The sequence below is a fragment of the Gallinula chloropus genome (assembly GCF_964237585.1).
Source record: "Gallinula chloropus genome assembly, chromosome: 8".
Lineage (NCBI taxonomy): Eukaryota > Metazoa > Chordata > Aves > Gruiformes > Rallidae > Gallinula > Gallinula chloropus.
The window spans coordinates 22,674,711-22,698,504 of NC_140093.1; the positions used below are offsets into that span (position 1 = coordinate 22,674,711).

The window sequence follows — 23,794 nt, forward strand, 5'->3', positions numbered from 1 at the left end:
ACAGCAAAGGTCTGGACATTAACGGAAAAACGGATGCTTTCACCATCTCAAATTGTCATGTTCTGTATTTTTGTGTACAATACAAAGAAAACATCTGCAAATTTTGGTGATCTTTTCTAAATTTGTCCTCAAGTTTAGAACTACCCAATTCCTCCGAAGAGGATATTAATCACTATGTTTAACAAATATCTTCTTATAGATCAATGACTGTTTTTGAGAGCACTTATCTGGAAACAGCTGACAAGCAAGCAAATCATCACACTTGATAAAACTGAGAAATTCTCCAGCAGTACTTTATCCAGCCCAGGAATGTGTTCCACATCCAGATCTAATGAAAATCTTAGCTGTGTTCCAAAACATACAGCATGTGAAGCCATTGTGCTTTTTGACAAAAGCAGCCAAAAAATCAAAAATATATTGGAAAAAGGAGATACAAACCTGAATTTCAGGTCAGTTCATTAAAGTGAATTACATAAGAAAACAGAGGCAGTAGTACTGTCATTAAATTGGATTTATTTCCAAATTGATGTAGAAGAGAAAGACTTTTTTAAAAAACCCTGATACTATATATATAAAATCGATTTTAAAACAGCCTTTAGGTGATGCTTACCGCCATTGCAGCATTGTCACTGCTCCTTGCAATCTCAGCTGCCTTTTCAAGTATCTGCAAAAAAGGTTATTTTTAAATACATTAGATTTAAAACCCAATCTGACTGCACTGAAAGAATAATATTGTAGAAATGAAGCAGATAAGGAAACTTTGCTGTCTTTTAGATAATTTGTATACACTGTGGTATAACATGGGCTTCCATGCTGCATCCCTTTTCTAATCTGCAGGCTATGGAGCTCAGGAACAGGAATGGTCATGAGCACCTCCATTTTCTTCTTCTTCGCTACTTTAGGGCTACAGAGTCTTCCCTGTAGAATCTTTGTTTCTGTTTCTTTTTTTCAGTACAGCAAAACAATTCCTCAACCCCAAGTTATCACTTCCTTATTCATCTCTACCTCTGCTGTTTTCAAGGGCACCGGTCCCGCAAGTCAAGCCTGTTACCCACAGATCTGCATTTCTGACCGTCTATTTCAGTACGAACCCACAAACTCAGTCCTTTCACCATTCTCTTAGATCACCTATATGAACCCAATTAGTGTTTTCAGCTACTTCTCTAAATCTGTGATCTTCTCTTGTGTAACATCATGAACAACCAGCCTTCCAACAAGAACTTACTTAATGATAAGGTGAATGTTCCACCAACAAGGTCTCCACACCAGTCAGTATACAGCAGCCCTCTGGACCACAGATTGCTTTCGTTAACAGCAAAGCAACATTTCCCCAGCAGCTCAGCTCCCAGTTACTCTGGCTACTTCTCTTTTTTTGGCCGTTTGAACATGCAACTTGGCTATTGCCGTTCATGCAATAAATCAGGATGGGTCCTTAGGTATGGCTGGAGGTGCAGGTCTTCAAACCACACTCTGAACACTACCACAACCCAGAGAGGCATCTTAGAAAGGTGACTGCTGAGCTATTGGACCAGGTGAAGGAAGTGTATCGACAAGATGTCAGACACTGGAGAAGAACTGCTTGGAGAAGCAATTCATACAGTGACATACCAATTCAGGAACTACACCATCTCCTTCCCCTCAGAGGTCTGCCTGTCCCATCACCCAGGAATGTAACACCAGCCCTGGACACCGGTTCAGCAAGACTTGGATTGTCTTTACTCAACAATGTGAGGAACAGCAAAAGACTACAGTAATCACAGTATAAACACCCAGCAGCTAAAATCCTGAGACAAGAACACTAACTTGTTTTGTCCTCTGTATGAAATGCTTATTAACACGATAGATTACACCTGCAACTTGGCTACAAAGCCTGTTTACATACTGTAGGTGAAAGTGTGCCTAAACAAACCTACAGTGCCCTAGTTCTGTGGCTGATGCTTGCCTCCTTGTGCTTTTAGAGTTACTCTGTTTGCAAAGAAACTTGGAAAGTTTCTGCAAGTCCAGCTTTGCTGAACTGGGCCATGTGCCCCTCAGTGCATCAGCAGCACTGACCACTAACCAGGCCAACATACAGCTCCTCCTGCATCAGAGAACAGCTTCTGTATTAACTGCCAAGGCACTTTTGCTCACTCGGCCCCACGCAGCATTTCACTGCGAGCAGACTGATGTGATCATCCAAAAAGACTCATTTAATTCTGCACATCAAGTTTCCTAAAGAAGCAACCTGGCATTTGATTCTCCATTTTCTTGGCAGAAACAAGCAACAACGCTGGGAAAATTAGAAGTAGCCATACAGCAAGCACATCTCCTCCAGGCAATTTTGAAGAAAGAGGGAGAAATTTCAGTATACCCACAGAAATGGAATTGCCAAAGAGTTTAGGGCTGCAATTTTCCCAGTGATACTGCAGAACAGTTTCTTAACTCTAGGGAACTGCAAGTAACAAGAGTTAACTAGGAAAAAATAAAACCAGCTTAGAAAAAGAAAAAAGAAAAAAAAAAAAAAAGAAAGAAAAAAGAAAAGAAGGACACATTTTGTAGCATTTCCAGAATGTCAAATGCTTTCCATGAATGTTCATTACCAGCTCTGCAATCTCTTCATAAGGTCGCTCTGGGATTTTTCCTCTACCTGACATGCAGGATTTTTCAGGTATAGTTCAAGGAGGCAAAGCCATCAGATAAAAAAAGCCAGTAGGCAAGCAAACGTTGCAAGGGACTATGCAGACCATCAGACCAGGTAACCCAGTAAAACCTTTAGTCCATGTTCACCCCAGCATTTTAACACACTGAAAACTTGGTATCACAGGTACAAATAAGGGACAACAGAGCTAGAACAAATACGTGATTAAGAAACATGCATTTACATAACATGTCTGTAATGTGCACATGAGCAGCTTTTTTCCTTTAGACATGAAACAGTATACTGTAACAAGACACTTCAAACATTACAAATACACCAGTAACAAAACTGACCAAAATACGTCCAGTAGGAAGAGTAAACTGGTCAATCATAATTCAGAAGTTGGTCCTGGTTTTGTTCTTAAGGCATTTCCAGTGCTGTTTTAACACAAGAAAAACTACTGCACAAAGAAGGGGGGGAAGAAACAAATCCCAACCCAAAATCAAAATAAAATCATTTGGATGAACCTTAAACCCCAAACCCCACTTTGATCTGACTGATATACCTTGTTGGTTTGTTTTTTTGTTCATGCACCAAAAGTGCAAAGCCATTTTAGAAATAAAATGACAATTTTCTCTAATTGCCATTAACTTTCCCAAAACCAAAATGCAGACCAATGTATGTATGAGTTTTTTCAATGCACCGTTAGCTGTCTGTTTTAACGCTTATTTTATTAATTGTTTCCAGGTCTTAACTTTATTTGCTGGTTTGTGAAGAACTTGCTGTCTAGCACTCCAGACATTACCACATGTATTCCAAACATATGCTTCCTTTCTAGAAAGACAGGGCAACTTAAATGGATTTAATTCAAGAGCAGACCTTAAGAAATCCCTTTTCATAGAGTATCAAGAGTCTATTTATCCTTAAAAAGATTTTAGCTCATAGAGGAAAGAAGTATCCCAAAGAGCAGGTAACATTTGTACAAAGAAATAACAGATCTTTATAGATCACAGGCAAGCACAGTTTGAAGGTCTGCAGAATGGCAGACAAACTTAACTTCTCCTAAGATCATCCATACTGGAAACTGACCACAGAGTATTTTTAAAAGTCTATGTCTCCAAAATACTCTCTGAAAACCCCGAAGTCAGAGCACTGGCACCCTCTCACAGCACGCAAAACTGACGTACGTTAACGAAGAGGCAGGAAAGAAGGAGTAGCTATTAACACATAAGTGTTCAGAACTGCTCCTTATGCCACACCTTACCTTATCAAAGGCGGGGTAATTTATAGGCTGTTTTGAATATTCTTGAAATCTAATGTGCAAAGCTGTTGCATTTTCAGCATAAGGGTTAGTCTGGACAGTTCCCATTGGATTCAACATTTCTTCAAGTTCATCTGAAACGTCAGAGATAGCAATTAACATTACAGGCAATTACAACATTACATGCATTGGAATGAAAAAATCCCAAAGGCAAAGATGTAGTAAGAGATTGTTTACTGCCTGATGCGGACAGGGACACCTTCTGCAGCACGTTACTTTCACTACAGTGCACTCCGTTTCCCATACTAACAACCCGTGCCCCTTACAGGTACAAATGTTGGGCTGCCCCAGGGAGACACTGGTTTTCTCTTTCCAAAATAACCGTAAGAGTGCAGGGAAGCTGAGATATCCCTGCATGGAACCAAATCCCAGCAAGAGCTGTAGCTTCTCTAAACCAGTACACACACTGCCTCTGTATCAAACAGCACGAGAAAGAGAAGACAGTTCGAAGCCCGGTTTCCTTCAGCACTACAGCCAAGCTGCTACCGGCTTTCTCAGGATGGGATGAGGAATGACCTGGAGATTTCAGACACTCAACTCATCAAGCTGAACTTTAACTGACATTTTTTGCTGACATGATTGCTGTCACATACAATGTAGCTTATCTATTTCATTTAGATTGTCCAGCATAGGGAACCAAATTAAATCTCAACTGCATCTTACAAACAGGTAACACTGGATAGAAACATACTTTTATTTTTATGGGATTTTCCTTCTATAACAGATAAAACTTTTAGAATACTATTTCCAAAGAAGACTCTTGCCCTTCCTCCTTCCTGATACACAATACGTTCAGGAAAAGATTAAGATGTTATATATTTATCCACATAAAAAATATGAGTAGTAAAGAGATTATGGCAGGAAAATGGGACATGCATACAGTAAATATTCTACTATTTGATACTACTACTGCTTAGTCTTGTAAGTATTTAAAGTCCAAATCTTAAAAATTAAGTTAATCTTTACCAGGAAATGATGACCAGCTGTGCAGCACCAGTTCTCCATTCTTCAACTGCCCTTTATAATCAAATACCATGGTATTTACCCAGGCTACAGGGTAATGCTGTTAAAGGAAAGAATTTATACATGGAAACTCTGTCAGAGAACATTACTATGCAGCAAGAACTACAACAGAAGTAAAATTGAAAGGGTTATTGTTTTTTTAAGCAGTGATACCTCTCAGAAAAGCAGTTAAACACATGCAGTTTTCAGAATGTACTCCAGTAACACTGAGGACAACACGACTTCACATTAAGGGTATCACTCTGCCACTGTAATCATACACATTTCACTCAAGGTGAACCTTTCCCTGAACATCAGCCCGGTGGCTAATTTCTTCTTCTTTTCCCAATCACAATGCATCTAAAGTTCAGCAAAAATCTGACCTTAAAAGCAGCCATTTGTGAACTGGCTTCCAACCAACATTTTCACGTCTTTTTCAGAGTCTGAGAAGTACATATATTTTTTTTCATACCAAGATGAGCAATTCTTAATACATATGCTATTTTTAGATTATTTTTTGTTCATTTGCATTCTTGAACACTAAGGTGAGGAAAGTGAGGACCATGAAAGTCTTCAGAATACTCATTTCAATATAATTCAGAGGTGCACTCAAGAAAAACAAATTAAATAATTACCACTTTTCCTGCTTTCCTAATGGTTTGGTATTTGGAAGGATTCATTGCCTTGGTTGATTTTTTAGTTTTCATCTTATCCATCACAGCATAAACAGCAAAGCAAAGCCTTGCCATCCTTGGTAAATCACAGACATTTATTTCAAACTCGAGGACTTCATTCCAAACATGGTCACTTCTCCCAGATATTTCTGTGCTTACAATAGTTTTACAAAGGAGCTCTGTACCATGGAAAAGACCGGCCCTAACATGAACCTGCAACAAAGAAATGAAAAATCTTACACTTGACACAGAACCTGTAGAACTCTGTATAGCATATAGAAAACATACATACTTTTCATCAATATTTCTACCTTAAAAGAAATATTAATATTGAGGTTTTAAAAGGAACTAAACAATTCTTGAGAACAAATTATTTTTACACGGCTATTCAAGTTCCTGGCCAAATCAAAATCGATCGGTTAAATAAAGTTGGCTACCAATTCTAACAGCAACAACCACCCATTTGTAGTAACAAATACAATATATGGATATACTAATACTTCTAACAACACACCTAACATGGAAGGAAATCGTGGGGAACAATCAACCAAGCAGAAACAAAAAGGTAGGACTAATACCCTCAATACAGTTTCAAATCTCCAGGTAGAACTAATTTGTGCTTCTCAGTGAGAAAAGTTTCGGTTTTTTTCAGCATAAGAAACAACATTGGTTTTTTACTTAACCTGTCCGAAAATGTACAGAAGGAACACTGACATCAGAAATCACCTGTAATAATAGCAATGTACAGAATTCCCAGGGATTCTGCTTTGTCTTTAGGACCCAGAAAACAACAAGGCCAGCTAGCTTGAATGATAAAAATACCGAACAGGAAAGGAGAATGACAAGAAGAGAAGGAAGCTGGAATTACTGACAGTGAAATTAAACACATTACAGGTCAATGTTAAGATGTGGGTAATTTCTGCATTTCTGTTTAGAAACACATATGTTTCTAAGCGTATGTGTTTCTGAGCGCCTGTCTATCCTCTTGGACAGCTTCAACAGCAATGACAAGGGAGGTCTTTACTTTTGTTGCCTGAGCAAACAACAAAGATAAATACTACAACTTCTTTCAGCTGACCTTACAAAATATCAGTTTTTAGAGCAAGAGGAAAAAAAGCCACAAAGGTAACCCTTTGGTCAATACAAAAAAGAAGTTCTCAATGTTACAGTTAAAGAGTAAAAGGTGAACTGATGTTTCAGGTTCCCTATGCTCCTCAACCAACCTTCCCAACATTCCCTTTAAGCTATCATATTATTTCTGACCACTGTAATGGGAAGGCAGAGATGTTTAAAGTTTGGTACAGGTTTTGGATTTAAAAAAAAAATCAGCTTTGAATTCCCAACTGACACAGACATGATCTGTTCTGAAGAGAACCTATCCTTCCCTCCTTTGAGGAAACAACAGTGTGATGGACATTGAAGCAGTCCCAATCTCAATATATTTTTGACTACACCAACTACTGCTCAGTACTAAGCTCACCATTCATAAATTAGCTCTGATATATTAGTCCTTGATGAACTGTAATACAGTTTAAACAATGTCATTCTAGAGAGCAAATGTGTCTTCAGCCCACAACAATGCCCGGAGAAGGCAGCAGCAGCACCAAGGCACACCTGCTCTGATCATTCTGGCCTTCTCGGGAACAACTGCTACTGCTGACCAAGAGATCGCAGGCAGTGGCAGAGGAGTTGGGGCTTGGGGAGCACACTGCTAGGGGACACGCTACTCCTTCACAGGTGCCACAGCAACACCCAGGGCTAAACTGACTCACTGACTTACATATGCTAAACCATATCCCTAAGTACCTGATCTACCCTTTTTTAAAACACTGAGCTCCCTCCCTGGGCAGCCTGTTCCACATCCTGACAACCCTTTTGGTGAAAAATTTTTTCCCTAACATCTGATCTGACCCTGCCCTGGAGCAGCTTTGAGCCAGGGAAAAAAAAATTTTCCCCTTGTCTGTCTCCTGTCACCTGGCTGAAGAGATCATCACCCACCTCTCTACAACCCCCTTTCCAGTAATTGTAGGTGGTGATAAGGTCTCCCCTCCTTTTCTCCAGATTAAACACCCCAGCTCCCTCATCTGCTCCTCAGAGGATTTGCCCTCCAGCCCCTTCCCCAGCCTGGTTGCCTTTCTCTGGACTTGCTCCAGGACCTCAAGGTCCTTCTTATGGTGAGGAGCCCAGAACTGGACACAGCACTTGAGGTGCAGCCTCACCAAAGCCGAGTACTGGGGCACAATCACCTCCTCAGACTTACTAGTCACAATATTTTTGATACAAGCCAGGATGCCACTGGCCTTTATAGCCACCTGGGCACACTGCTGACTCAAATTCAGTCGGTAGTAAATTAAAGCCTGCAGCCTTGCATTCTTCAAGAAGGAAATACTCTGCTTGATGTCAGAGAATTCAGTAAAACCCGTTGGTTCATATTCTTCTTCGAACAGTTCACCTCAGTCCATTAATTCATTTGGAGATTCCCTGTATGTTCAACTGAACTTCCAATCAAGCTATTTTGCTGGTTTTAACGTATCTTACGGAATTAAGATTAGGTCTAGTGTGTTATCTCCTTCGCCTTTAACACCAGCAACTGTAAATACTGTAAAATCTGCCTGTGTTTTAATTCACACAATTAAATCTGCCTGTGTTTTAATTGCACAATGTTGAATATTCTTTGCCTTGCCATCACCTGACATTGTAACTTAACATGCCACTGCACTTCTCCGACTTTTATCTCATTAATATAAAAAACATAAGTGATGAAGTAAAATGTGTCAGTAACAAAGCACTGCTTTCTTGGGACACACTGCTCTCTTGCTTGTCTTTTGGCTACTTCTAATTCCGTGATTTCCAATCCTGTTATGTAAGGGATTGGGTCCTAATGTTACTCTTCCTGTTCTGACACAACTCTTCTATTAATGAAACAGGACATACTGATAGTGCAGCCAAAGAGCAAGACAAAAAGAAAAGTGGTTTCACATATCATATATTTGGAAAACTGGGTGTAAAATTGTAACTATGGCTCGTTTAGCTGTGTAGTAAAGTGTAGCACTGGGAATATATGAGGAGGTTGTAACAATAGTTTTGAAATTAAAAAATGCTTTGTTCAGGATACTCACTGCATCAGAACAGCAGACTTCAATGGCTAATGGCATTTCTTCCCTTCCTACATGACTGGCTATATAATTTATTGATTGCCAAACAAAATAAGGAAATTAATGTCCTGCATCACAGGCACGTGCCTTGCAAGGTCTTAAAACAGTTGTGCAATAAATTCCCATGTGTTAACAACTTGTGGTCTGTAGAACAGTCAGTAGCCCAGTCGTGTACATTTTAACAGGAAGCGATACTACAGCTTTTTTTCCTGTTCAGCATGTTTAGAAAATAAAAGACAGATTGTATAGAAGCACACAGTCCGTGCTCAGACATGGAGAGAATACATTCTGGACTACAAAAATACCTTATGCTCCATTGAAAAATGTTTCCTACTTCATCTGCTTCCGCCTGTCAGATGTTTATGACAGTTTAGTTTGAATCAGCTTATTTCACAGCAGTATCAGCCCTTTACAGACCCCATGTTAAAAAAAGCCCAAGTACCAAAAGGACATGAGTGTCATACTGTCCATGATTATTGATACTGTTCTGATGCACACGTCCAACTTCAAACAGCAAAGCAATACTTCAGCAATAAAGCAGGATTTTAACCGATACTGCCAACGGAACTGGGAACAACTAAGAATGTTTACTCTTCTGCTGAGCTGAAATCTGTGTAATCCTGAGTTCATAAAACACTAAATATCGTTCAAGTGACGAATGTTTTACTTTGTTACTTACTTTGGCATTTTCTTCTGTATTTAGTTTATTACCCTTTAACAGAATAACTTTGAAAGGGTTGGAAATATCCCATACACTCTGAGAAAAGAAACAAATGAACAAGTTTATTCTTTAATCAATTTAACACGCTCAGACTTAACTAGGTGTTTTATGCAAAAATCATAAATACAAACTGAAACAGATGCATTTTTAAAAATATACATTTGAAACCTTTGGAAACAATTTGGTTATCATTCCCACAGGAGCATACAAGATGCCCGAGAGAGGGAAAAAATTACAAGAAAACACTCAGCTGAAAGGGGGTGGCAATGAAAAACTACACTGAGTGCTGCTTGCTGCCAATTCAGAATTATGCTCAAAATTTATTGCTCATTCTGAGTATTTACAGAGTGTAACAGAGCAAAGCCTGCCCACATCTCTTTGAACAGCAGCTCATAAATTCTAACTGTGCTTTAAAGCCGCTGGTTTAGCAATAAAGGAAGCACCCTATTAAAAGAAAAGTTACACATATATTAAGGTAGATGTTGCCGTCACTGAAGTGGCAACACCACGCAAGGTATCTGGGCTAACGTAAGAGATCACAGACCACTACTGCCCAAGCTAGCAGAGGCTATGCACTGCGGCAAAGCTGGAGAACCTAGGTTCTCTGCAGTAACTTCTCCAGCTGCTGGCAACAGCTGATTACCCACTGTTCTGGGTTGTGATTAAAAGTGGAATTGATAGCAATGGAAAGGAGACAGTGCAGGGAGGAGGAGGATGGATGAGGCAAGGGAAGGTAATAAGTTCCCAAAAAGCCTCAAGCTCTATTTCTGATGTAGACCTTCTCACAAGCAACCAGAGGTTCTGAGTAGACCCAGGTGACCTACACCGGAACACAGTAGTAGTAGCACTGCGATTCATATTCTAAAAGTTACTTTTACTTTTGGGTATTAGACATTCTCCAGATCAACTTACAGTCATTGCCCTTGTTTTTTTTGGTGGCAGAGGAAGAGGAAGGTTGGATGATTTTCGGTTTGCCGCAGCTTCTATGGCAATCATCTCCTGCTCGCACATTTTCTTTATGGTGCAACACTCAACTAGAGTCAGCTGAGGAAGAGTCCTGTTCATCACACAGTTGCGAATATACTAAAAGCCCATGGAAAACAGCTGTTATCAGCTAGCAGACTATTCTACACCAAATCTCAAAACAAAGAAACAAGTAATCTAATACAAAGATACACAGGAAATGGTGCCACATATTTACAAATGGAGAGGGCTGTGGACATGAGGAGGAAGTGTACTGCTGTTCAGCATAGCTGGAGATTCAGTGGCACAAGCAGCAAGGTCAAATTTTGGCCAAGGCACCAGAGAACTGTTACAGTAAGTTCCAAAGAGCTTTAGGTACCTGAAACTGAATTAATGGGTGATCACCAAAAACATATTCCAGCCTTCCGCTAACTTGCAGCACGTAGTCAGCAGGATCAACTTCCTCGTCTTCTTTTCCATGGATAGTCAAACGTTTTCGGATTGCCAGCTCATTCAGCTTGATGGGATTCATGTTAGGAGACACCTGAAAACTAAAAACATCCTAACAAAATACAAACAGAAATACTGAATGTCAAACTTGTCACAGTCAGACGCACAAGGCGTTTGTCACAGCACACACAATAATTTACATCGAAACACTTAACTGTTCAAACCAGTCTATTTTGACACTTGCAGTTAGTGTCAACATCTGCAGTGTGATCACAGCAATAATCACCCTACAAGCAGCAAAGTAATCAATTCCCACAGAAGTACTTCTAAGCAAATAGAACTTCATTCAGTTGATTCAGCTTGTATTTTAGAATGTGAATGAAGCAGCCCGTAGATCACACACACATTGCAAGGCATTTAGCAATACGACATGTGTTAATTTTTCTTCCTGTCCACCAGTAAACTATCTGCTTTCTAGGTATCACTGTTCTCAAAAGAAAAATAAAGCTTAAGTAATATAGCAGAAGAAACTGCTAATGTAATGTATGTACAAAACTACCATCTTATTTGGAGGACTACAGAAAAGAGGGGTAGTGACCAACATCTGTAGAATTCTCAATACAAAATAAAAGAATATACATTTTCAAAGAAAAAAAATTTATTTATTTCCAAAGTATCTCTAACTTTGATGCATTCTGAAAAGGTGAAGGTAAGAAGTTACTTTCTTTGTTAAATTTTTAAAAAAGTTTAATTTCAAGTTCCTAATGTAAAAGGTCTCTGTGAAATCTTTCATTTCCTTTAATCTACCACATGTTGCTTTGCACACATTTATTTGCAAAGGTTGATCCAGCAAGTTCTAGGTATTTTTTTTGTTTGTTTTGTTGTTTTTTTTTTTATTCACACACACTCCTGAAGATTTAACCATTCAAAAGAATAAGTTTTGTCCAGATTATTCATTTGATTTGTGCTAATTTATATAGAAGTCTACTGGGAAGAAGCCAGTCACGCTTAATGGAAAAATTAACTCAGTAAAGTCAGACAAAACAATGTCCATGTTACTCCCAAATTGTAGGTCTTTCCACATATGTCACAGAAATGGGGATTTGTTTCTTTCTTTTACTCCAGAAGCAGCTAGGCAGCTTTTACAGCTCACCTGCGTGTTCTAGACACAAATGATTGTGATATTCCCTTCTCTCAATTTTGCAGTGTTCCTACTGAAACAGCATGAGTCCCCATACCTTCCTCTTTAATTCTTGAGAGATGATTCCAGTACTCAGTGCAAGCAGTACAGTCTAGAAGAGAGTTTACTGCTCTAAAGAGCAGCTCAGATTGGAGCTGTTAATAGCTTTGAAGGTCAGGACTGGCAGCAGAAGCATTCAAAACATTTGAAATGTCAGCAGCCAAAGCTATTACAGTGGCAGGCGAATACGCTCTGCGGCAACATGAACTTTTGCACTGCTTTTGTACTTTGTCACATGCACATACACACGGTACTTTAGTCAGAAGCTGACAAACACACAGATACCCTCACTCCTGGACAACTACAAGTCCTCTACTAAGCCAAAGATGACTGGAAAAAGGAAAATACCTACGCACCCAGCATCAGCAAGAGCTACTGGTGAGCAACTTCAGTATTCACCTCTCCATTTAGTGTTTCCAGAGTCAGATATTATTTCAGCATTTTGTTTTTGGGGTTTTTTTATGTTTAAAAAGACAGCATCAGAAATATAGTTTTATATATAAAATCAGATGAATCATAGAAAATCAGTATCTAGCACCTGGGTCAAAATGGACACAGCCAGATACATTTATACACCTGTGACGTTTCCAACACTGGTCCTTCACTGTTACACAAAGGAACACCGTGCATAAATGGATAATGGGAATGCTGGACTGAAGTAGAACTATAGCAACTTCAACATCAAAAAACTGAAGCTCAATCACTGAAGTGGAAACTAAAGAGGGTTTTATTTTAAAAATACACTAGGGATTATTTAGATTGAATGAAAAGGTAACTAAGTTTCAGCTAGTGTTGCATTTGTCTTTATGTGTGTCTAGGGCAGGGAATGTTATTTCCTCTTTTTTAAAAACGTATTGCTCAACCTTATTAGCAGATCAGCCCCACAGATGTCCAACAATGAATCACACACAAAGGGAAGTCTGTTAAATATGGTGCCTCCCAATTCACCAGGACCCCCTGAGCCTAAAACGAATGCTAGTGAAGCAACACAGTAATGTTTGGCCAGAAAAAGTCCTGACAACTTTCAATTTGTGTTTTACTTTTAAATGAATATGAAATAGAGAATATACAAATTAGAGTTCTGCTTCTAAAGTAGAAAGTTCCAATTTTACTTTAGAAGTTCAGTTCCCAACTGCAGGTTTGCATTCTCACTTTCTTTCAAGAGTCAAGGATCCTGGTGAAAGAATTTGCATTTTAAAGCAAATGATAATGTTATGAGTATTTCATTTCCACCCTTGATCAATCACATGCTAATTCAGATCAGGTTCAAGAACAGTACATGAAATGTGATGAACAGTTCCTACCTGGCAGTTATCAAAATGAACAGCCACTACAAGATTTCCACTATAGAGCTTATCTTGGAAGCTTTCTGGGATAACAGGTTCCTGTTCCGGTGGGTAAGTGTGCTTCAACCAGTCCATCCAGGAGAGCCCCACAAGTGACTGAATCTTTTCCTCACTGATTCTCCGCATCTTAGCTCGGAAGTCATTCACTTCGGGATCTTGTAAGGCATCAAACTCATGGAGACCTGGAAGAATTCAAGCAAGCAGAAGGATACATAACTGTACAAATCTATTCACCTTCCCACTTAATCCTTTACTATCTTCACTTAAAGGTTACAGAAGTAATTTTCTTCAAATATCCCATACAAAACTGGTGCTCAAAAGTGAGTTGGGTTCTATGTTGCCCCATACATCAGCGGGCTTCCAAATTTACTCACACAATCCCTATGCAACCTGGCATGTGAGTTTCGTTTAAACAGCCAGAACCAATGTCTTTCTTAGGTACAATTAAACGGAAAAGCCAACTTCACCACAAGTTCGAGACAGTTGGTAAAGTTTCAAGTCTCTCCTCACAAGAGGAAGTCCAGTGAAAGTGTTTGCAAACTCTTTAATTCCACAGAAAGGTGACGCCATCTTTTTTATTTTCTTTAAAAGTCAAAAAAAAATGGATACTGGGGCCACCATAAACAGACACATTTATTATTGAATTTTCCTTGCGATTAAAATCTACTCAAGTCAAAATGACAGGAACGAAATTTCAACGAAACCAAGACCAGGAAAGTTCCTTTTCCAAAACACGTAAAGAGAGAATACACAGTGGAGAGTCCACACAGCTGCGATTCTTCCCTACTTCAGGAAGTGTAGGGCCCACAACTGTTTCTTTCTTTTCTCCTAAACTTTGAAGGACATTGTCCAAATTACACAAAGCACTGAACACCTCTTGAGAACAAAGCAGTAAGTTTAGAAGCTCAGACAGGAACTGCTGAGGTACAAAGAAGGGCTGCGTAAGGATGGATCTTGCACAGCTATAATAAGCAGAGCTCTCAATCAAAGAATGTGAATCTCCCAGAATATGTCTGAATGGTTAAACTGGCTAACTGTTTCCATTGTCAGTTTTAACAAATAGGCAGACAGTGTACTGCTGAAATCTAAACAAAACCTGCAGTCTTTATAAAAGAGCTAACAATGGTTCATTGTTTTAAAACAAGAGGTATGACCTCACACGACCCTGTCAATCTTGATTGTATAACCAAGCAGAGTAGATTTAAAGCTAAAAATTCTGAAATAACATCAAGAACAAGTTACTGCGAAACCTTTAAAAATAGCTTTTCATTGTTTGCTGAAAATGAGTGCCACAATTGAGAGCAAAAACAAGAATCATATTGTTAACCAACTCAGAAACCATGTATAACAAACCCGTAACAATTTCTAGTTCCCTCTGTGCCTCCAGTTTGCTGTGATAACGCTTTTCAGGGATCGCGCTTTCCTCCAGTAAGAATAAGATGACAGATCTCTCCCTCATCCAGCAAGACAAACATTGCTTTTGATTGATGCAGCAATACAATGCCAAAACACAACACAGAAAGTACTTTCAGCAGCTTTCAAATGTTTCATCTTGAGGATTCAAATGCTTTAAACTACACCAGTAGTAGTATGAGAACAGGAAATTCTGTCAGGGAAATACTATTAATATTTTTGTTTATGTTTTCCCACTGTTACCTGCCCAGTTATGACTCTCATAGAAAACTAAGTTTACCTTCATTTTTCAAAAAATTAAAGCATCGTTACCTTTGCCTATAAGGACACCTATTTTGGAATCCAACTTTTCTCCTGGATCACAATTCCTTGTCACTAGTTTAAGGACGGGAAGAAAGGGTCTAACATCACAAAGCCTCCGTGTTTCATCCTCTAATTCTTCATGTACGGCAGTCTGATTCACACATGAGAACATGTAAGAGTCAATCTCCATGAGGAGATGGAAGAGTGGATAGGCATGTGCCTGCTTCCATAACAGCTGCAAAGAAAACAAACAAACAGCTAAAGCAAAACAAGCAAGCAGGGACAGATCTTAGGGCACTGAAGGTAACATTAATTTCCATTTATGTTCCCAGAAGAACGCAAGAGAAACATGTTTGCTGACTCGGTTCATTTTTATCCCTGTATTTACTTTCTCTGGTTTGCAGTCTCTATCTTGAGGTTACTTTTTAGCAACTTGTTTGCACAAATATCCCAGAGGTAAAAAACAGAGGCACAAGTACCATGAGGTGATTAGAGAAGGGCAGCACTAACCCTCATCTCAATGCTTACATTGGAATTGACCCACTATAGCCCTGTCTCCAGTAACAGCTGCAGGGCTGTGGCTGCCACCACAGTAACAAAGCACCTGCTGATTTCAGAGGCAGGTGTTCTGGACACTTCCTATCAAAATCCTTCCCCCATGACACATCTGTACTTTCTGTTTTTTTGAGTAATTATTGTAATATATAGCCAAGAAGCTCTCACTATGGAACAATTCCTGAACTTAAAAAAAACCTCAAAACAAAAAAACCTGCTGTCTGGAGAAGCTCAAAGTAAATTTATTTGTGAATCACTGACAGGCCACTGAGATGTGCAAGTCACCCACAGAGCACAAAACAGTTCATTACTGCACTCAATACTTACGTAGCAGTTACATCTTATGTAACATCATAGAATCATAGAATGGCATGGGTTGGAAGGGACCCCAAGGATCACAGAGCTCCAACACCCCTGCCACAGGCAGGGACACCAAACTAAGGCCTGGATCTACACAAGGTTGCCCAGGGCCCCATCCAACCTGGCCTTGAACATTTCCAGGGACGAGGCATCCACCACCTCTCTGGACAGCCCCTTCCAGCCCCTCACCACTCTTTCTGTAAAAAACTTCCCCCTGACATCTAATCTAAACATTCCTTCCTTTAGTTTTAACTCATTCCCCTTGTCCTGCCGTTGTCTGTCCTTTTAAAAAGTTGAATCCCCTCCTGCTTATAAGTTCCCTTCAGGTACTGGAAGGCTGCAATGAGGTCCCCCCACAGCCTTCTCTTCTCCAGGCTGAACCAGCCCAGCACCCTCAGCCTCTCTTCGTAGGGGAGCTGCTCCAGCCCTTTAATCATCTTTGTGGCTCCTCTGACCCCTCTCCAACAGTTCCACATCTTTCTTGTATTGGGGGCCCCAGATCTGGACACAGGACTCCAGATGGGGCCTCACGAGGGCAGAGTGGAGAGGGACAATCACCTCCCTGTCCCTGCTGGCCACCCCTCTGCTGATGGAGCCCAGGATACCATTGGCCTTGTGAGCTGCAAGAGGCACACTGCTGGCTCATGTGAAGTTTCTCATCCACCAGAATCCCCAAGTCCTTCTCAGCAGGGCTACTCTCAAGGAGCTCTTCTCCCAGTCTGTATCTGTGTCTGGGATTCTTCTGGCCCAAGTGCAACACCTGACACTTGGCAGTGTTGAACCTCATTAGGTTCCCCCGGGCCCATCTTTCAAGCCTGTCAAGATCCCTCTGGATGGCTTCCTTTCCTTCTGGGGTGTCGACCACACCACTCAGCTTGGTGTCATCCACAAACTTGCTGAGGGTGCACTCAATTCCATCATCCATGTCACTGATAAAGATGTTAAAGAGCACCGGTCCCAAGACAGACCCCTGGGGGACACCGCTTGTCACCGGCCTCCACCTGGACATAGACCCATTGACCACCACCCTTTGGCTATGGTCTGTTAACCAGTTTCTTATCCAATGGATGGTCCACCCATCAAATCCACTTCTCTCCAATTTAGAGATAAGGACGTGATGGGGGACTGTGTCAAAGGCCCTGCACAAGTCCAGGTAGATGACATCGGTCGCCTTCCCTTTATCTACCGATGCTGTCACTCCATCATAGAAGGTCACCAGATTGGTAAGGCACGACCTTCCCTTGGTGAAGCTGTGCTGGCTGTCCCGGATCACATGCTCTTCCCTCATGTGCTCCAACATGTCATCCAGGAGGATCTGTTCCATGATCTTCCCAGGCACAGAGGTGAGGCTCACTGGCCTGTAATTCCCTGGGTCTTCCTTGTTCCCTTTTTTATAAATGGGAGTGACGTGACCTTTTTCCAGTCCCCAGGGACCTCTCCTGACAGCCACGACTTTTCAAATATGATGGAGAGCGGCTCGGCAACCACATCAGCAGTTCCTTCAGGACCCTGGGATGCATGTCATCTGGCCCCATAGACTTGTTGACATTCAGTCTCATGAAGCGGTCACAGACTTGCTCTGCTCTTACAGTGGGGGGGGATTTGCTCCCCCAGCTCCCACCTAGAGTTCTAGGGATGCAAGGTTCTGGGATTTGAGAATTATGAGAATCCTGGCTGCCAGAGAAACCAAGGCAAAGAACTCATTCAGTACCTCAGCCTTCTCCTCATCAGTTGCAGCCAATTCTCCTGTCTCATTTACCAAGGCGGGTACGTTCTCTTTGGCCTGTCTCTTCTGGCTAATGTACATCAATTTATCAAATACATAAAATATATCAAATCCTTTGCAGAAATCAAAACTGGAAATAAAATGATCTCTCCTGACCTAAATAGTATTCAAATCTCTGTGAGAATACTTCTGTCCCAATTTTAAAAGTTTACATTTGATGGATTTGTTTCTGAAACTTATTTTGAAACAGGAGCCCAACGTGTGACTTCTAAAACTCCATCAGACACAGCATCTCCTGTTCGCACTGAGAAGAGAAATGTTAAATCAATGCATAATATATTACCAATGTGTTAAAAAATATTTAGATGTAGCAATACAGTATTAATATAGAGCTAATAGAATTATCTCTGCTGAAGTGTACCACCAGAAGTAATCTCTCTGAGCCTTGCCCTCTGCCCAAACCCATTCCAACCCCCCCAGGCACACATACATCTTTATTAATCAATCCGTTATACATGCCCCTTCAATACATTATTTCTATGCCTGCTCAGATTCATTACTTGATTTGCCAGAAGGCATATAAAAATCAGAAACAGCACTCATTCCAAATGCAGCTAACTTTTAAGTTAATTGACCATTTACTATTACCTGTTTAATTTGAGATATGGTGGCATCTCGAGGGACATCCAGGTTGATGTAGATTCCAGTGGGCAACAGGAAGTCCACAGATATTGAGCCATCAGCACCAATCTGTGAATCCACGGCCCAGATGTCAAGGCTGTCTGTCACGGCAGGAGGCATTATGGAATCTCAATAATATCATAACCACATGGCCTTCAGGGGGGGAAAAAAAATTAAAATTCAGTATACTTAACCTTCTATAATTAGACACACATTTTAAAGCCTTTGGAAAGTTTACATAAGCCAGCTTGTATAGCTCAGTTTGCAAGTCTGAGGTCTCAAGTGCCAGCACTGCAAACACATAAGCAGGGTTTTTCTCATTAATTCTATTAACTATAATGAAAGCACTTCCCTGTAAAGCACTACTGCAGAAACGTTTATATCATTAAGACAAAGTAATAAAAGGAAAAACCCTAACTAATTAGAGGTTAGAAATTAATTTTACATTCTCAAACTATTTACCTGCATAAAATACAGTCAAAGCAAACTTCCTGGATGAAGATGGAAATATTTAATATGGAAACAAACGATCAATTTCATCATTTTGCTTTTGCAAATTTCCAGTGCGGCCAGAGTGACATACTCAACTTCAAAGTCCCTATTAATAGCAGGAAAATCATCTTCAACACTATTACAAAGTGCCATTTTCCTCTAAAGATATTTATCTCAACTTACTCTCACTGTTAAAGATCATTTCCTATGAATACAACCCAGTGTGTGAACTACATCTACTGCCGAGCAGGGGGAAACCCTTTGTGTGATCTCCTTTGACTCACTACACTGGCTTCCTGATTACTTGTCCTTCATATTTCAGGACATTTTATTTACTCTTAATGTTACCGCTAGTTTTCTGACCTTCCAAGTCTTCTATTTTGATTACCACTCTCTAATTATATATCTGCCCTTCAATCACTGATTTACCTTCCCCTTCATTCAGACGATGCTCTTCAGCTGACAAAGGGATGGGAAGTGTTGAAAAACGCTACAGCAAGGCACTTTTCCAATAAAGACAGGTTACCCCTACAACCTTTCTAATTCTTGTTGGACAACACGAGATGTGGGAAATCACCACTAGTAAAGCATAAGCCAGAATGTGCAATTCTGCTACTACTACAGCTTTTCACTACTTTTATCAATGCTGTTCTTCTAGATCCTTTCCCTGTGGTCTGAAACAAGGTTTGTTCTGCTTAACTGAAGGTACTTCCCCTAGTACAGAACCAGCAGGAAAAGCAGGATGTGACCAATGCACTGTGCTGCTGGTCTTTACACATCACAGAGCAGGTTCAAACAAGCTCGGCAGCAAATGGAAAAAACCAAATAGCATGACAGCCCTCTGAACCCAGCCACCCCTGGGGACTATGCTGCTGAAGAGTCTGTTTGACACATAACATTCTTCCCCTTTGAGAAGAAATTAGGCAAAATTCATTCTCAAAAGGCAATGCTTTCTACAGGTGCTAAGCCTACAAAGGTACATCCAGATACAGGACAAGGTCACTTACACTGGCCCCAGCCAAGACCTGCAGATGGCCACTGTGCTGTGCAAACTCCCCCAATGGATACGTGTTTATGGATGTGGTTTCAGAGTCCCTCAGCACTTTATTAACATTCTTCACCCCAAACAAGCAATTACAAAAGCTTTTTCTAATGCACTATAGGTGAACCCTCCACAAAACTCCAGGTGACCAACTACATTGTAACAAAGGTGTTTTGTTCCCCTCCCTTTCTAGCTTATCTTTTTTCCTTTATAGAACAGCTTAGTTTGAGAAAAGTCACACCACTAGCAACTAAACCCAAACTTCATGATGCACATGAGTTAACGCTTGATTTATAGCAAGTTAAACTTGTTTGATGCTATTTCAGACATTCAGTTCTTTAAAATCCTTAGGCTTTTAAACCAAGTGGTGCTTCACCGTTCTTAACTGGCAACAGAAATACAAAAAATGGGACTTCAGCAATTCCCTCTGTAACCCCTTGCTTTATACACACAGCTTGCAATAACATAAATAAGCAAGCCAGCACTAAACAAAAATGAACGTGCCTACAATGGATAACAGAATAAGCCAGCAACACAAAAATAAACTACAGAAACATAACTTTTTATTGACAAACAAGCTATTAATACTCTGTCTATATTACAAAGGGCTGTTCAGTGCTAACCTTTACTGATCATCACTGTTAAGCAATACCATTTAAATCACCACTCTAAAACATTCACAGCCTGTCTCTGCTTCATTCCTTAGCGTTGGTTTCTATCCCTCCAGCTACCATAAGTATCTAAAACTGCTCCTATAACATCTGGAAAAAAATCAGAACATGAACATGTCCCGCAGAGAAAGGGGGAGAAAGAACTGAGATCTCCCAAAGCTCAGTCACCGGAGGAATAGCCAGTTGATCACCCACCCAGCTCAATCCTCAAAGCAGTGCACCTATTTGGAACCGCAGCTGTGCTACTGTCAGCTTGCCAGCTCAGAGCTGCCGTACGTACGAGATCACACTTAGATCTCACCTCTAACTGCCATGTAAACACACAGTTATGAGACCCAAGTAATTTCAGAACCTTTCCATTCAGCCTTAGCAAAGTCACTGAGGTCCCCTGCAAGCATGGCTGCTGCCAGTACACCTCATTACCGCACTAAGTATGTGGATCACTTTGTATTTCGCTTGTATTAGATAAAAATACAGAATTGTCATTAACAGCAAACAAAAAACCCTCTACCTTTTAGAAAGCAAAAATACATAAGGAAAAATATTTTTCCTCATTAGAAGCAACAATTAGGGAGCTCCTATCATCACCATTATCAAGTAATAGTTTATTATCATCAGGCCTTCATTCCCCAAATCAATCTGCGCTGCATCTGGTTGAATCAAAGCGAAATGAACTGAGGAGGGGGATGCAGACCCAGTGACAACAAACAAACCAGATATGAAAATATTTTATCTTAACTACCAGAGCTTTACAAACCCACCCCTTCACTCACTGATGGGTGTGGAAAGTTTAGCACAGTGCACAATCTCTCAAACTGTCTGAAGGAAAACAACATTTAACCCCACCACACAACACAGACTACACTGTTACAATAACACAGCATCCACCCTAAAAATCTTGAGAAAACACATGGCTCCTCACTACCCATCAGTAGAGCTTTAACAAGATACTATTCAAACAGGATGACATCCAGCTACTTCTACCAAAAAAAAACGTGGCTGTAACTTTGTTCCAACTGAAACAGCAGACAAAGAAAGATCATTTGAATTACCAAAAACTAAACTAAAGTAAAATAAAGTGGTATTGTGATTATAAAGCAGTACTTTAACAGTACAGCACCAAGGAAAACATCAATTGTTCTATGTAGTTAATTCATTCATCATTTCTACTTTAATTCAGCATTAAATCTTTTCTATTTTCAGCCTGTTTCAGACAGTTTTCCACAACATTTGCAATCATTGCAACCACTTCAGAGCACCACGAGTATAAAATCTTCAAAGCAGCAAGACTTGAAACTACTGCTACATACCCTATTACCTAGACACCACCACACAGAGTTCTGAAGTTTTTATAATTACAGACTTCTAACACAGCCATCAGAATCTTTAAAAGTCCATTTACATTTTCAATTAAAAAGGGAGACAAGCAGTCATCACACCAATCTGAGCACGCTAGGAAGCTATCCTTGCTTTCAGGCATGCACTTTGTATTTCCTTCCTCAAGGAAACATGTCAGCATCTTTTACAGTCAGCACCCATTTTCTACCAGTAGTTGGTATCAGAGCAGTCAAGAGAGAACAAGTATTTTCACTGAAAATAACAAGATTGCCAATGTGGAGATGGCTGTGAGTTGTGGGCCAAACTGTAAAATGTGTGGTGGCACTAGTGACTAAGTAACAGTATCACATCTAGTAACTGAAACAAAGGCAGAGAGCCATCTGGATTGGGAGCAGTAGTATCACAAGAGACGTTTTAAACAACTTCCAGCTAAAGGGAAAAAAACAACAATCAAAATAATAATAAAAAGCTATTTCAGGCTTTTAACCTCATAGCTATTCTTGCCTACCATCATGGTAAAAACAACTTCTCATACAAAAGAAGGAAGTAATTAGAACAGTACTTAATCTTGGCTACTCAAGAATGTAATCAATGATTGTTTGATTTTAATAGCAGCAAAGGCCAATACTAAATGCTTTTTAAAGTCACAGGTGTGTAGTATGACAGACAGCATATAAACCTGCCCAGATGAAGTACACATTTTCTCTAAACTTTGACTTACTCATTTCAGATTCATGTATACAAATGTTAATCTCTTAATCTTTGAACTACTCAACTTGTATTTTAACATACCAGCAGCTCTGGAAGACCAATGAAAAGACACAGAACACACACTAGAACATCTGCAGAACAAGAAACAGACAAAGACAATTTAACACTCATCTTTGTATGTATTTATTTAATGTACACAAACAAGAAAACCTACAACAAAGATACTCAAACCAAGACAACTGCCTGCAATTTTCCCATCTATAAATCTGTGGATATGGCACATGCACCAAGCATTAAGACTGAAGTAGAACAAGTACCACTACAAGCCATCAGTACCTAGACTGTAAGCCTCCACACTGTGCCACAGCTTGGTGTTCATCACACGCTCCCAGCGAAGGTGTGCAGTACAGTGCCATGCTCACTGACAGCCACATCGCCCCTTCGCCGCCCCTACCCCGGGCTGCCCAGTCCTGCTCCCTGGCCTCACACATGCTGAGCCTCCTCATGAGCTCTTTCAGCTTATCATTCAGGTGGAATCAATTAATTTTCTTTCACATTATCTAGTTGAATAGTCACAGAAGGACACAAAGAGTGCCTGAGAGTGGAAGCAGGATCTTCTCATTAGCAGCAAGCCTCTGGATTGTGTCACACCCCTTCAGGTAACGACAGCCTCAAGATGCAGCTTTACAACTGGCTGAAACCAACAGATCACACCAACCTGCCTGTCAGCACCATCAGAGCACTGATCCAACCGAGATTTTATTTCTCTTCTTGAAAGTTACTTTTCACTCAGAGCTGTCTAAGCAAGTGTGCTGCGTGAACAGAGAGAAGGTGGAGGTAACACTTCGTTGGGAACAGGGCACAACCAGCAGCCCAGATTTTCAGTATCTTAGGCAATGCATGAAATAACACTTGGTGACTTTCAATAAGGAGAAAGAATTACCAAATGAAATACAACTAAAATTCTAAAAGCCCAAAACACAATGAATAGTTCGCACTGATATAGTTTCAAC

General features: G+C 40.2%; 1 protein-coding gene across 1 annotated transcript in view; it reads right to left on the bottom strand.

Moving 5' to 3' along the window:
- PIK3CB (phosphatidylinositol-4,5-bisphosphate 3-kinase catalytic subunit beta) overlaps nucleotides 1–23,794 on the bottom strand; it is a 76,430-nt gene that overhangs the window by 23,545 nt on the left and 29,091 nt on the right. The window contains exons 2-11 of the mRNA XM_084267616.1: nucleotides 18,495–18,680; nucleotides 15,215–15,440; nucleotides 13,448–13,671; nucleotides 10,833–11,015; nucleotides 10,403–10,573; nucleotides 9,449–9,526; nucleotides 5,576–5,827; nucleotides 4,905–5,001; nucleotides 3,882–4,012; nucleotides 611–664 (exon numbers count right to left, since the gene is read on the bottom strand). Of these exons, the coding sequence (XP_084123742.1) occupies nucleotides 611–664; nucleotides 3,882–4,012; nucleotides 4,905–5,001; nucleotides 5,576–5,827; nucleotides 9,449–9,526; nucleotides 10,403–10,573; nucleotides 10,833–11,015; nucleotides 13,448–13,671; nucleotides 15,215–15,440; nucleotides 18,495–18,647 (1,569 nt within the window). The 5' untranslated portion in view covers nucleotides 18,648–18,680. The remainder of the gene's footprint in view (nucleotides 1–610; nucleotides 665–3,881; nucleotides 4,013–4,904; nucleotides 5,002–5,575; nucleotides 5,828–9,448; nucleotides 9,527–10,402; nucleotides 10,574–10,832; nucleotides 11,016–13,447; nucleotides 13,672–15,214; nucleotides 15,441–18,494; nucleotides 18,681–23,794) is intronic.